This window comes from Belonocnema kinseyi, chromosome 3 (genome assembly GCF_010883055.1).
Source record: "Belonocnema kinseyi isolate 2016_QV_RU_SX_M_011 chromosome 3, B_treatae_v1, whole genome shotgun sequence".
In the NCBI taxonomy this organism is placed as follows: domain Eukaryota; kingdom Metazoa; phylum Arthropoda; class Insecta; order Hymenoptera; family Cynipidae; genus Belonocnema; species Belonocnema kinseyi.
Window position 1 is genome coordinate 77,646,094 of NC_046659.1, and position 15,606 is coordinate 77,661,699.

Below are 15,606 nucleotides of genomic sequence, written 5' to 3' on the forward strand. Positions count from 1 at the left end.
ATACAGTTGGTGGGTAGTGGTGTTTCCTATATTTGTAGGGGGTGGGGGTGGCTGGGGGGTGGAGGGTAGTCCGTTTAGCGCGCAATCGACTCGGGATACTTAGATACTACCATGATTTTTTCAGATTTTTTGGTCCAAAAATAAATTAGGCCAAAAACCGGCCTTACCGACCCTCCCCCTTTCCGGTATTATCCGGAATCTTAATGGGATCCTGATGGGATTTTTTATACTCTGGTAAATAATGAAATTTCATTAATTTTTAATTTATAACGTAATTGAGAATAATATTTTATTATTTTAACAATTTCGTACAAACTCAAATGGGCCAAGCCAATGTATAGTAATATTTTTTTTTCCATTTTTCAAAATGACAGCGAGATATCTTCTTTAGTTTAAAAATAAGAGGGCAGACAAAAATACATGGATCTATTTCAATATTGAGCAAATTTGAAGGTTTTGATTGTTTAAATTTATAATAATCTTCACAGAGTTTATTTAAAGACACCTGAGAGTGAAAGGCCAATTTTTTTATAATCAGTTCTTAGTTAGCGGTTTCAATGAATTTAAGAAACGCCATTCAATCAAAAAATTTACGAATATTTAAAAAACATTTTCCCGTTAAACGTATAAAAGTTATTTTTAAATTATCATGAATGACAACTGAATAAATATTAATTGGGTCTTACTCCTCCAGAATTGCAAATAATGTTCATATCTTTCAATAAAGTTTTGGGCAAATTTTTTATAATTTAGTCTAGAAGTTTTTTAACTTTACCAGTTGTCAAATTTAACAAGTTCGAAAATGGCCTTACCACATTTTCTGATTTTTTGAAAAAATAAGCAGTGTTAAAATTTAATTTAACTAAATTAAATTACATTACATTTTTTATTTTCACTCATCATTTACTGTTTTATCACTGCAATTTTTAAATTAATTTACATATAATTAAATTTGTAAAAAAATACAATCTGCATCTACAATTTCGTTTATAAATATTTTTGGTTTAAAATGTTTAATTTAAACATCGTTTTTCCTGAGTTTGATTTCTATTCAAAGAGTGCGCTGTTAAAGTAGAGTCTATAAAATAATCGTACGGAGCTGCTATCTGTGTGCAGAGAAAGGAATCTTTCAACAGCCCAATTGATATGACAGAAATGTAGAATTTTGTTTCAATCTGAATATTTTATGCAAAATCTCTACATTTCTCGAATCAGAACTTTACGTGATTTTTTTTGTATTGAATTTTTTGACTGGTTAATTGTTAAGTTCATTCATTTCGATTTTATAGAAAATTATAAGGTATATTCTACTGAATATAATTTTCATAGAAATAGTCCTCGAGAAAAATCAATTTTACTTCAACAAATTTTTGTTGTTGTACTTTTTGCTGGATAAGGTTTAGAAACCCAGGCGGAAATATTATATATAGTTTATATATGGTGTGAAGTATTATATATAATATTCATTTGTTTTATACGTTTTTTGTATAAAAAAATTTATATTATGTATACAACTTCACACTATATATAAACTATATATAATTTTTGCGTCTGGAACAAATTCCAGACAATAATAAACCAGATTTTTTTCTTAAAAAATGAAAAATTAAGGTGTTTTTTCGATTCAGTACATCTACTTGGCTAACACAAGACAGTTTAAATGTATGCATGATTAAACAATACATTTTATGATTTTTATAAATCATTTCTATAAAAAATGAAAAAATAGGACATTTTGATACTACATACATTTTTTTAGTGCTGATATTTGATATGCTTAATTAAATACAAATAAGTTATGGTGATTTAAGCAGGAATTATGTGCGGTTAGCTAAATTGCGTTTATTCATTAATAAATAATTTGGGTAACACATAAGTATTGTATTGATTTAAAATGAAAACCTTTTTCATTATAATCTGAAATTGTTTTCTAAACATTCTTCATGAAAAAATACAGTCAACAATTTAAAAAATTAAACATTGTTTTTGTTCAATAAACTATTTATTGTAGAGAAAAATTCTGAACACAAAAAAGTTGTATTTTTACGAAATACACTATTTCACTGTAAAACATTTTTAGATATAAGCAATATTTTTTCAAAATGAATCATGAAAAACGAGAAAATAGAGGTCAATGTGAATATAGTCAATTTGATGTAAAATATCATTTTTAGCCTTCTGAATCTTTAGATCAGCTAAAAACAAAGGGTTCAATAAAATTATTTCCATTAAATATTTCATTTGTTTCAATAATTAATATGTATGTATTGCCTCATAACTTTATACAAAAGCTAGACCGCTGAACTTGAAAATGAGAAAAACTCAGCTGTTTCAACTTTAGTGAAATTGAGTGAATTTATCTAGACACTTTTGAAAGTGTATCGTTTTTTCCTTTTTTTTTTTATCTGAAAAGAATAAATCCAGTCTGAAACTTTAAAATCAGTTATAAATTGCCTTTTCTAGCAGGTTCAAATGTTTGTTTTTTTTATTGTTTATTGTTAGAAATCTTTAGGCGCCTAATTTTGGAAAAATAATCGATTATACAAATTTTTGGAAATACTTCTCTGGTTTGAGGTCTTTTTGTGTAATTCTTTTACGTAAGTTTACTTTTTTGAGTTAATGTTTTTTAAACTGATATTTGTATACATACTTCTCTTATTTTAAGACTTTTTGTGCAATTCTGTTACGCAAATCCACTTTCTTTTAATTTAAGTTTTTAAAGATTTTTTGTCTGAATTTAATAAACAGAAATATTAAGCCATAGAGCTTGCTGCCGTTGTTTAAATTTTAGTTTCTTGGTCAACTCTACAAACTATTATCTTCCTTTTACACTCAACTCCTGATATCGGACCGGTTTCGTCCATGGCTTGCCTTGGCCTTGATCCTGAATCGGAGGAAACCAAACGTAAACAGATAGGGTCGCATAAATCATTTATGTTGGATTTGGATGCATGACGCAATTTCATGCAACCAACTCGCTGAGAGTGCGGCCCTTGAACTGTTTGTAACGCATCACTGAACAGGACCTCTCTTTTGGCCCCGCGACTCCTTTCATCGCGAAACTGCGGAGGCCATCAGTTCTAGGAATGGCGTGAACAGGAGGTCTCATATCGGGATTTAAGTGTAATTAGCTATAATTAATTCACTATGAAAAGTTTATTTTTGTCTTTTTAGGGTTCATTTAAAAATCTTTTTAGGGCTTTTTTTGAATCGGATATTGATCCAAAATTGAGAAGCAGAATTGTTCAGTCAAAAAAAGTTTAAATTGAGATTTTAAACAAAAGAAAATTACGTGAATTCGTCGCAACAACGAGTGAAGTAGGACTTGAATAAAACAAGACCCAGAAAAAGTAATCCTAGTATTTTTCTGTGTGTTTATAACTATTTTTTTAATTTACACTGAAACTTGTATATATGCAGAGTTGAGATTCCGAACGTTTACAGGCAAATTTCCTTCCACTCATTTCTGTAGGGTTTAGACGCATGGCGCAACCTAATGCAACGAACGTGCTGAGAGTGCGGCCTTTCGGTCTTCAAACCAAAATGCTTTGCTTTTCGTTACTCTGTATACACAAATCCAGGTTCCAGTGCATATTGTTTTATCAGATAAAATCATAATATATAGACAAAAAAGTTGTACTTCAAAGCAACTTACCTCCCATGCAAGCTCCGAATGCCAAAGCCCAAACTAAGGGTGGAAGAGGCAATCTGAGTTCATGATTATTAGACAGATTCGTTGCAATCCTGACCATCATAGTGCACAAGGGAACATTATCTATAAATGCACTTGCAATTGCAGACACCCAAAGGATCAAAAGTATGGCTACTGCTAATCTGGACTCTTCATTCACAGAAAGAATTACTATTTCGGTCTGCTTTCCTATCCAGGCTAGAAGCCCCATTCTAGAAAGGGCCTGGAATTCAAAAAAAAAAAATATTTTTAATTCAATTTCTTTTACATTTTTTTGTATATGGGTGTATTTGTTTATACCCATTTTATTAGCATTTTGCCTCTTTATAGCTCTCAAATAAATTTGCTTTCTCATTGAGAGAGGCTTTTTCCCCTAAAAAAAGAAAAAAATTGATACTTTCAGTATTTTGCAACCTTATGTTTCTGTCTTACAGAAAATCTTATTTGAAGAAAATCAGAAAGCCCACTAAAATGTCAATTGATGTGTTCTGTTACAATGAACACAATCAATTTCAAAAGTCGTTAATCTGTTTTATAGGGTTTCAAAAAAGACCCTATAAGTGAAAAATTAGGATTTGAGAGTTTTTAGTGCCATTTAAGTTTTTTTTCATTTCTTCAACACAAATTTTTTACGATATATTTATTATTTGTATATTTTTATCGTTCATATAAATGTTTAAATAATTTAGTATTATTTTCAATAATATCGTCTTTGGATAATGGTAGAAACTTGTGGTTTTTCTGAAATATTAATTATTTTATCCGCTTATTACTCAAAACGAGATAATATTTACTGCAATTTAACAAACCTAATTCTTTAAGCATATTATTATTGTTTATAACTATCTTGTCCTATACAGTGATTTTAGATAGTTAGGGTTTTTTCTGTTTAAACTAACATTTTTTAAACATTAGCAAAAGAGTGAAAATAATTCACTTTGAAAAAAAACTGTTTGTAAAACTATTCTTGTGGATGTTCATTTACTATTTTTTCATAAATAAAATGTCAAAACAAAACTAAAGATTTAAAAAAAACACCTTTTAGAATTCGGAAGAAACCATGACTTTCTAACACTATTCAAAAGAAAATAGCCAAACAATAACAAATTGTTTAAACAAATTAAGCATATAATTATCAGTAGAAAGTGGTATTTTATGTATTTCAACTTGATTCACTAATATTGACGATTCTAGATAAAATGCACAAAAACGTCTTCTTTTCTTATGGGAAATACATGTTAAACTTCATGGGGCTTGCGAAACCACTATATATAGTTTTTTATTATGAACATGCATGAAAATTAAAAAAGCAACTACCCTAGAGCCGAAACTTCAGACACCAATATTTTTAAGAACGACAAATTTTCAACAAAACAGTTGAGTTTAAAAAAACAAGAAGCATACATTTTCTATCAAAGACGAACTTTCTACAAAATACATGAATTTTCAAACAAATAGTTGAATTTTCAAGTAACAAAGATAAGTTTACAACTTAAAATGAAATATTTCAATTTTTAGTTGAAAAATAATTTTCAAGACAAAATAAATGAGTTATCAAACAGTTCAACGCAACGGAAAAAAAGAGTTTGTTAGAAAATATTTAAATCCTCAACCAAAATGATAAAGTTTTAATAAACAAGATTAATTTTCTAGCAAAGCTAAAATTTATCGGAAACTCCTTGACCCTGTTCTGATTTCCCTTACATTCCTAGACCAGTTTTAAATTCCTTGACTTTCTAGAATTTCCTTACTCTGTTAATTCCTTCGAAAAACAACAAACGTTCATGACTGATTTTCAGGACATATAACAGTCTGTCACGTGACTAATTACATGTTACATTTGGGTTCTTTGATCAGATAAATGAATATATTCTGTTTCAAATAAAGGAAATGATTCGAAATAAATATGGGCACGTCTGTCTAGCCCATTTGAGTTTTCATTTTGTTTGAATGGTGCGATTTTATTAATTTTTAACTTGGAATGTAACAGAGAACAGGGTGTTGGTGCTCTAACTAAACTCGATTTAATAAAATTTCATTAATAGAAACAATATGCAGAATATTGGTTTTGGCTTTCCTGTTTTATTATCAAGCTTTTTAACGGCAATGCCGCACAGTGAGACAAAAAGCACATTTTTTGGACAAAAATTGACTGCCAGTGCAATTCTTAACGGATTTTGATTTTTCTTGTTTAGAATTGACCGTAAGGCTTTCAGGAATAACATTTAACTGTGCAATTTTTATTTTGACTCAACGGAAATTTGTTATTTAACAACAAACTTACAACTTTTTGTTGCTAAACTTTTCCATAATACCATTTCTTCTAAGACTTTGAAATTCATTAAAAAATGTCATAAATTAATGTCAAAACCAACTAGAAATAATTTATCAGTGGGTTAGAGTAACAAATTTTTAAAAAAACTGGCCAAAAATGTTAATTATTTAACCAATTTTTATAAAAAAACGCACATTTTGACCATTTTAAGATGAAAAGGCTTGATTTTTTTGCGGAATCAACTTCAAATGTTTTGCCTAAGACTCCTTGCTATCATATTTTTCATAGTGACCAAAAAATGTTTATTATTTTAATAATTTTTATACACAAATGGATATTTTTCCTCATGCTGGCTTATTGTAAGCGCACATCATTATCTGAGATATTTTATACAAAGCTACAAGTCAAAATTAGCTAATCATTGCAAATCACGAAAAAATAACTTGTTCATTAATTTCTTTATAACATTATTTTTTTAAAAATTGTTACTCTAACCCACTGATAAATTATTTCTAGGTAGTTTTTACATTAATTTATTACCTTTTTTAATGAATTTCAAAGTCTTAGAAGAAACGGTATCATGGAAAAGTTTAGCAACAAAAAGTTGTAAGTTTGTTGTTAAATAACAAATTTCCGTTAATTAAAAATAAAAATTGCACAAATTATTGTTATACCTGGAGACCTTACGGTCAATTCTAAAAAATAATTGCACTGTCAGTCGATTTTTGTCCAAAAAATGTGCTTTTTCTCCCACTGTGCGTCGGAGGAAGATCTGCTCTCTCCTGCTTTTGGGGGATCCTAACAAAAAAAATATTGGCGGATACCCAAAAGGCTAGGTGGGTGGAGGTGGTTTAGACTTTAGGCCAAATAAAACTTTAAAAAATATAATATCACAAGTAAATTAAAATAAAAATGTTATAAGCAATCCACCCCTGGATTCATTCGTCATAAACAATTTAAGCAGAATCAATTGAACTGTACAATTTTTTGGTAAACTTACTAGCAAAGTGGTAGGCTGTAGATTGAATGACAATATAAAACTCTCTTGGCAATACAAAACACTCTCCTAGGGAATTTTTACCTGAAGGATGGTAATTTTTCGTTTTGTTTTTAGGATCGCCAAAAAGTAGAACCTAGCGGATCTTCTTCCTCTGGCGCAACGTAATTCCGCTAATAGGGTGCTTTTTTTGGTACTATTACGTAAAAAATATAATCTTTCTTTAATCTTTAGACTCTATCTACAAAAACGTAGACAAAATAGATTCTGTGTTTGGTTTTCATTTACGAAATACGATTTAACGATGATTTCCATGGGCCTAAAAGGTTGAATTCGGGCAAAAATTTATAAGTGCTTATACTTACTTCCATAAGTACAAATAATGAAGCAAAAAATAGCAATGTGCTCCATTCGACTCGTGCCATGAGCCCCTCGAGATCTTCTGAATCAGCCAAAACCAGTAATAACAACACACCAATCAGTGCTATCCACCCTAATGATAAATTCATATTTGGCAAACTATGCATAAAAAACAAGACGATGATGAAGGTTAAGGCAAATCCTGATTTTACAAGTAAAACCTTGTCTCGAATTGGATACTGAAATTCAAAAATGTCTAGTTTCATCATTCATTATTTATGAGCCAGTAGAATAATTAAATTAGCAATAAAAGTACTACAGGAGTGTCAATAAAGCGTTGCCCATAAACTACGTTACCACTTTTAGGATCTTTTCGAACTTTTCGAGATTTTCAAACGCATTATTTGATAAAGATATGTTTTGAACGAAAAATGAAACCCTCCCATTTTCAGCCTATAACATTTATTTCCAATTCCAAAAGAAAACAAATTTTGAATTAGTTGAATTTATTTTTAAAAAAAATAAGAGTTTTTAATCAAACTGTTGAATCCTCAACTTCTCAACCAAAGAGATGCATTTTTATCGAAGAAGATACATTTTCTGATGAAAATACGAGTTTCCTACAAATAAATAAATTGTCTACTAAATAGTTGAATTTTCAACATATAAAAGATAAATTTTCGACAAAAAATGGAACAGTGAAATTTTCAAATAAAATAAGACTTTTTTACTTAAAAAACGAACGTGCAACAAACAATTTAAATTTTTCAACTACAAAAAAATGAAGTTTTCATGAAGAAGATTAATGTTCTACCGAAAAACACGCAATTTCAAGGAAATTGTTTGATTTTAAAGCCAAAAAGACGAAATATCTACAAAAAAGTTAGATTTACAACCGGAAAATATTATTTTTTAACAAACATTTTTTTTCAAATGGTCAAATTTTCATAAAAATAGTTTAATTTTTAAGCACAAATGTGAATTTTTAACAAGAAAGTTAATGTTGAAAAGTTTATTTTTCTACTAAGGTGATAAATCATCAGTACAAAATTAATTTTTTAAAAGCAGTTAATTTTATACCATGCGCAGTTAACTTTCAAAATATACAAAATTAATTTGGAACGAATCCATTTGAAAATCTTTGAAACCTTTGAAGCCTTTTGAAATCTTTGAAATCTGTTGAAATCTTTGTGATTTTTTTCTATATTTCAACAAAAAAATATTTTTTTAACAAATAAGAATGGAACGCCCAAAAAATACAAATTTTCCAAAAAATAGTTAAATCATCAACTAAAACACATTAATTTACACAAAAATGGGATAAACACATTATTAGCTTGAAAATTAACTCTTAACCAAAAAGAGTTTCTCAAGAAAATAGTTACATTCCCAACCAAAAGGATGCATTTTTAACAAAAGAAGTTAATTATCAACCAAAAAGTTCAATTTTTTAACAAATTGTTGATTTTTCAAGCCAAATAGATCAATTTTTTCCAAGAATAGTTGAACTTTCGACACGAAAATATAAATTTTTCTCGAAAATTATAAAAATTTAACAAAAAAAATGTGTTCTACAAGTAGTTTAACTCTAAACTATGCAGTGAATTTTATGCCAAAAAATATGTATTTTAACCCAAAAGCTTGATTTTCTAAAATTGGAATAGTCTAATTTTTAATCAAAAAGATGAATCTTCAACGAAAAAATTAATTTTAAACAAATTAATTCAACTCTCAACCAAGTAGTCGGACTTTTGACTAAAGAAGATGGCTTTTTAAGAAAATAGTTTCAATTCCAACAAAATGATATAATTTACAACCTAATACTAGAATTTTTAACAAAATGAGATAGATTCCGACCTATAAATATAATAGTAGACTTTCTAACCAAAAGTAATGAAATTTTCTTATTAGTTTCTATTAATTCATTGGGTATTCAAGCGAAAGAATACTGCCCCCCCCCCCCCCCCCCCCCCTATAATAAATGTATAGCGTCATTTATAGACGACCCCTCAAGTATCAAGTAAAATAAAGTTTTAAAAAAGTACCTTCTCTTGAAGCTCTTCCAAAGTTGTTTTGTAAGTTTCTAATTGTACGCTACCAGTATTCAACTTGAGTTTCAGTCGATATAAAAGACGTTTGATTTTTCTCATCAACGTCTGTCTCACCACATTCTCGTCCTGGCTGTAACATGAGAGACTTGCTGCTGCTCTCTGCCAAACTGCTATTTCGTGCCTCAATTCCTATATTTAGAAAACCACATAAATAAAATATAACTAAAATCAAAAGTACTAGAAATAAATTTTAACACAACTCTCAGTACCTGAACGTCTACAGGTTCCTTGAATTTGAAACAAGCAACGTCACGGAAGAGGAAACGCAGTTGGGCATACACGACTAGAATAACCACAAGCACGCCGACTCCCATATGTGCGACGAAAGTACTGAATTCAATTCCCTAAAATTATTGTATGTTAATAAAGTTGATTTTTTTTTGAGGTGTCTGTCAAAGAAAAAACTGAGTGTAAGAAATATTCCAGGATTTGATACAATAAAAATGTAATCCTTTTCAATACGCTTTCTGTATCTGAAATTTGAGGAAATTCCATTAGATTTCTATGAAATCCTTTTGATTGAAAGTCGATCAGAATAACTAGTCATCTTTATTGGAAACGTTTTACAGTGTCCAATTAAGGCAATCAATTTCTATCAAACGTTTTGATAGGATTCCTATTGATTTCCATCAAAGCAAAATGAGCCAGTGTCCAATATTTCCTATATATCTTTAATACGGTGTTAAATAAACATTCAATACAACTCTATCAAATATGCTATCTCAAATTCCTAAACATTTTAATATGCATCTTTGATATAAATCCAATCCAGTCCTATCAAATATGATATCCCACATTTACATTCGCATTCACTTTAAGACGCAAGCTCAAAACGTTCTACTATGTTCTATCCATAGGGAAACCTTATAATTTTCTATAAACAATTTCTCATTAAACTCTACAATGTCTTAACCGAACAGTAATTATATAAAATTGCACGTTCCAGAATTTTAGGAGTTTTTATCTAACTGTATTTGTTTTAAAATCTTATATACTGTTATAACTAACATTTTCCCATTGAAACTCTACTAAATTCTATATTTTGAAATCTCGAAAATATCCATCAAATTCTGTCCGTTGTAAAATCTTATACTTTTTTTATCAACATTTTAACATTCTCATCAGAGAAGGTATTAGATTTGTGTTAAATCTGCCCCCCCCCCCCCGTGTTGGTCAAATTTCCACGTTTTGAGACCCTCTGAATCCGATAAACAGATTTTTACGAATGAGTCAGTCTGTATGTGAGCACGATAACTTTTGAGGCTTGTTTGGATAAAAAAAATTACCAAAGTTATAACACTTACATAATTCAAAAAAACAAACGAAAATGACAATTTTAAGCTAAATAACGCACATTATGAAAAAAATTAAGAAAAGAAAAAAGTTACTTTTTGAAAGCCTTAAAAGAGTAACATAAAAACTTTTAGAAATCTTTCGAAAAATTGAAAATTCAAATTTTGACGGCATAAACAATAATACAAAAATACAAAATTCCATTTGGCGTTCAAACTATGCAAGATACGACAAAATACGAACGGATGAAAATTGTGCAATAAAAAAATCTACAAATTTGTTATTATTTATTTTTTGATGAAAGCATAGTTGCTGTTTTAATTATGAAAAATAAAATTTAAAATAAAAAAATCTAATTTTTGGAAAAACGATGCAAGCTACGAAAACAAATAAATGAAAAAAATTGTGCATTCAAAAAATATCTACAAATTTTTAATAAATTTTTGTTTTAAGAATAGATTCAAAATAAACAAAATTAACGTTTTGGAAAAACGACACAAGCTACAACATTTGAACTAATGAAATTTTTCTCCTAAATTATATCTACAAATTTTGTTCGAGAGACTTTATGCTAGGATGCGTATTTTTCGTTTAAATCGTAAAGAATAACATTAAAAATAAACAAATTAAATTTATGGAAACATGACACAAGTTGCAACAAAACGTTTGATAACAAAATTGTTTTTAATGTATGATGCGCACTTTTTTAAATTTTAAAACAAGAAAATGAAAATACGTATGTTTCAATACCAATACATATTATAAATTGTAATAATATAAATTTATTGACATGATAGATTTTCATAGTAGATGAGAATAAAAATTATTGCAAAATAAGGAGCAAATATTAAAGTGATCATGAAAAAACCAATTATAATTTATTCTGCAATATCTGAATAAGCGGTGCCAGCCCCATGTGCAAGAATTAATATAATAGATATTTGAAACAATAGTGTTCTAGTATGAGATACGTATTGAAAATGTGTTCCTCAAAGCAGAAGGAGCTTTAAAAAAAGAGAATTCACGATCGCCAAAGTAGAGTTGTCGATTTCTTGATCTTCAATTTTTAAATTCTAGCGCACAAATCTAGGTGAAATACAAAGAACGAGCGCGAAATGCGAATGGGTCTGCAAAGCCGGCAGATTTTTTTTATTAAAACTCCATCAAATCTTATCCACACGAGACATGTATAAAATCCTATTTTGAAGAACTTGGAAAGTTTCTATCACTAAATATCATAACATTAAAACTTGATTAAAACTTGATGAAATCTTATGAGAAAATTTTATGATTTGATTTTGCAATAAGGAAATTTCGTTGAGAAAGAATAATTTTTGATAATAGATTTTATGCTTTCCCGAAATATCTCTTTTTATCAGAATAAATTTTCTTTATACATAACATTTAATAGCATTTTTCAAGATTCTGATATGTAGGATTTAACACAGTTTTTGAGCGGATAATATTTAATAGATTTTCAACGAGAAGCTGTTGATAGAAAAGTATTAGATATCTCAACGAATACAATTTTATAGAAATATTCGTTATTTTGATTCGCATTATTTAATAAATGTCTGAAGTGGATAACACGGCAGCAATACTTGAATTAAAACTTTCAAGATTCTAGAACATAGAATTTGACACAAATCCGGTGTCAACAAAGGTTTAATAGAATTTAAATGAGAAACTATTGATGTAAAAATCTAAGATTCTCTACTTGATTCCGCAAGATGGTAGCACGTTTCTGCGTAAGTAACGTGCTGCCGCCTAAGGGAATTAAGCGGAACATTTTTGATTCGCCACGGAAAGTTTACCTCCTACCAGTTACCCAGATGTCCGTTACCTCTTTTCATTCTTACCTGCAGCGCTTTTTACATTCAGTTTTTTTTTTGTTTTTATCAATACATACCGCCTTTTGAACATCTTTATTGGAAGCAATTATGACATTTGGTGGGTCACCAACTGGGGTGATGGCTCCACCAATATTTGAATAAACCACCATTGCTGTTAAAATAGGCACTGGATTGAGTTCCATGACCTCACAGAGTCTAATTGTTACAGGTGTCATCAATAGGACTGTTGTTACATTGTCCAAAACGGTGGAGATGAATGCAGTAAAAAAGCAAAGGGTATTAACTAAAGGCCAAACGCGACCACTAGTTATCTGCCAATATTATTTAATATTATTCGTCAATATTTATGATGTCAACTATTTCTTTTAATTAATTTTTAATTACCTTATAGGCATACACAGCCAAGTAATCAAATATACCAGTTGATGCGAAAATGGCTACTACAATCATCATTGAAAACAATAAGAGGAGAGAGTCAACATCGATCCAAGAAATAACTTCACCCATTGTTGGTCTCTGCTCAAAATATGATATATGATTCATTATTAATTATATTAATTGTTTAGGTAGATATAATGATACTTGAACCGATATTCTACCGTGAAAATATTTCTAAACTTAGCAAAAAATATTGATTTGAACACACCTCATTCATAGCCGCTAGTACTGCTAATGACATTGTGGAGGCCAACATAGCTGCTATTGCTCTATGAACTATCTACAGAAAATTTTATTTCATCATTTTACCCTATTACTTTATGTTTTTAAAACTCTTCGAGGGATTGATCACACTTTAAATCAGACTTACAATCCATCGCGACATCTTTGAAATCTTCATGAATTATTTGCAGTCTCATTAAAATCATTGAAATCTTTTAAAATAATTAAAATATTTGTAAAACCATCGAAATATTTGTGAAGTATTTGAAATCATTTGAAATCACTGAAATACTTATGAAATCTTCGTTATTTAACTAAATTTTTTATATGTTACGCGTCTCGGCGTCCTGAACAAATGTCTCAATGGGCATCAAAGCCCAAAACTCAAAGGCTCCCAAGAGATGGCCCCCCGAAGTCAGTAAATTCAGTCAAATAACCGAAACCACTCTTCCGAGTAAGGAAAATGACCGAGTGAACTTGTAGAGCCGATACCCCCCATTATACTGACTTCGGCGGGCATTATCTTGGGACCCTTTGAGTTTTGGGCTTTGTGTCCATTGAGACATTTGTTCAGAATGACGAGACACGTAACATATACAAAATTCAGCTAAATTAACGGAAACCGCTTTTCCCATTTTCATGTTACGGGGTCCTTTCTTGGAATATTTTTAACGTTTTGAAACCTTCGTAAATCTTTGTAAAATATTTAGGAAATACTGTGAAATCTTTTTTTATTTTTGAGAAACCTTTTATAAAATTATGGAAACCTATCTGAAAACTTTGTAAACTTCTTTGAAATTGTTCTGAAATCTCTTAAATCTTTGCGAAATCATTAGAAATTTTCTGAAATCTTGCAAAATCTTGGTGAAATTTCTTTAATTATTCTGAAATCATTGGAATCTTCTAAAAAATATTTTTACATCTTCGAATTTTTAAAAAATCTTTATAACCTTTATTTAATTATTCTTTTTTTTTTTTTTAATTTTCGAGAAATAATTGATTCTTTTGAAATGTTTTGCAATTTTTAAAAAATTAAAAATATTTATAAATCTTTGTAAAATCTTTGTTAAATCATTGCAACCTTTATACAATTTTTGTGGAATTCTTTTAAATCTTTGGAATTTTTGTGAAATTGTTTCAAATGTTTTAAAATCTTTTTAACTCTTCTATAAGCTTTTGAAATCTTTGTAAAATATTTTAAATCTTCCAAATTATTCTAAACATTTTGAAATCTTTGAAATCCGTTGTATTCTTTATGAAATCTTTGTAAAGTCATTGAAACTTTTGCTAAATCTTTTGAATTCTCCATGAAGTTTTTGAAAACTTAAAAATCTTTTTAAAACTTTTCAAATATATAAAATATTTTTAAATCTTTGAAGTATTTAAAAATCTCTAACATCTTTTGTAATCTTCGAAACCATTGTTAAATCTTTTGAGATCTTTGTAAAATCTTTTAAATTACTGAAATTTCTTAAATCTTTCTGAAATCATTATGACATTTTGTAAACATTGTGAAACATTTTGAAGACTTTTGTGATTTTTTAAAATCTTTTGAAATCGTTCTGGAGTATTCGAAATCTTCGCGAATTCTTTAAAATATTCTGAAATATTTGTAAATCTTTGTAATATTTTTTAATCTTACGAAAAATTTGATACCTTTGTGAAATCTTCCAAAATATTTCAAATCTTTGTGAAATCTTTGTGAAATCTTTGAGAAATCATTTTAATCTTGTGTAAAATATCTCAAATCTTTTTAAATCTTGTAAATTCCATTGAAATTATTTTAAATTTTGCAAAAAGCATTGAAACATTTGAAATATTTAGAAATCCTTTAGTTTTATTTTTAATCTTATTGATATCATTCGAAATATTTAAAATCTTTCAAAATATAGTGCACACTCAAAAACTGCGTGGTGAAACCCTCAAAACTCTTCATATTTCAAGAATGCGAGACTTACCTCGAATATAATCAGAATATAAAGACCCAGCAATATCACAGCCGCATACACAATTCCATAGTCAGTATTAATGGCAGACAAATCGTAAGCGAGCGAAACTGGCAAAGTGATAGATAAATTTGTTCTCATATTCACAGATATCACATTCGCAGAGTATCTTATAAAACAAATAATTAATTAATTTTTAGTTAATTGTAAGCAGGAAACTATTTTATAAAAAAATGAAAGGAAACAAAAGTACAGAAATTGTCAACATGAGAAATAGTAGGGGGGGAAATGGTATATAATGCAGACGGAATACTAGTGGCTTTCAGAGACTATTTTAGGAGACAATTCGGAGATGAAGCTATACGACACCACAACTGCGATGTTGAACACGATGCGATGGAAAACTCAATTGAGAAAGTC

At 28.9% G+C, this 15,606-nt stretch overlaps 1 protein-coding gene across 1 annotated transcript in view; it reads right to left on the minus strand.

Annotated features, from left to right (window-relative positions):
- Nucleotides 1–15,606, minus strand: part of LOC117169659 (P protein-like) — a 26,637-nt gene that overhangs the window by 2,601 nt on the left and 8,430 nt on the right. Inside the window, exons 9-16 of the mRNA XM_033356138.1 lie at nucleotides 15,199–15,355; nucleotides 13,227–13,298; nucleotides 12,965–13,096; nucleotides 12,637–12,891; nucleotides 9,644–9,778; nucleotides 9,369–9,563; nucleotides 7,329–7,562; nucleotides 3,656–3,914 (exon numbers count right to left, since the gene is read on the minus strand). Of these exons, the coding sequence (XP_033212029.1) occupies nucleotides 3,656–3,914; nucleotides 7,329–7,562; nucleotides 9,369–9,563; nucleotides 9,644–9,778; nucleotides 12,637–12,891; nucleotides 12,965–13,096; nucleotides 13,227–13,298; nucleotides 15,199–15,355 (1,439 nt within the window). The remainder of the gene's footprint in view (nucleotides 1–3,655; nucleotides 3,915–7,328; nucleotides 7,563–9,368; nucleotides 9,564–9,643; nucleotides 9,779–12,636; nucleotides 12,892–12,964; nucleotides 13,097–13,226; nucleotides 13,299–15,198; nucleotides 15,356–15,606) is intronic.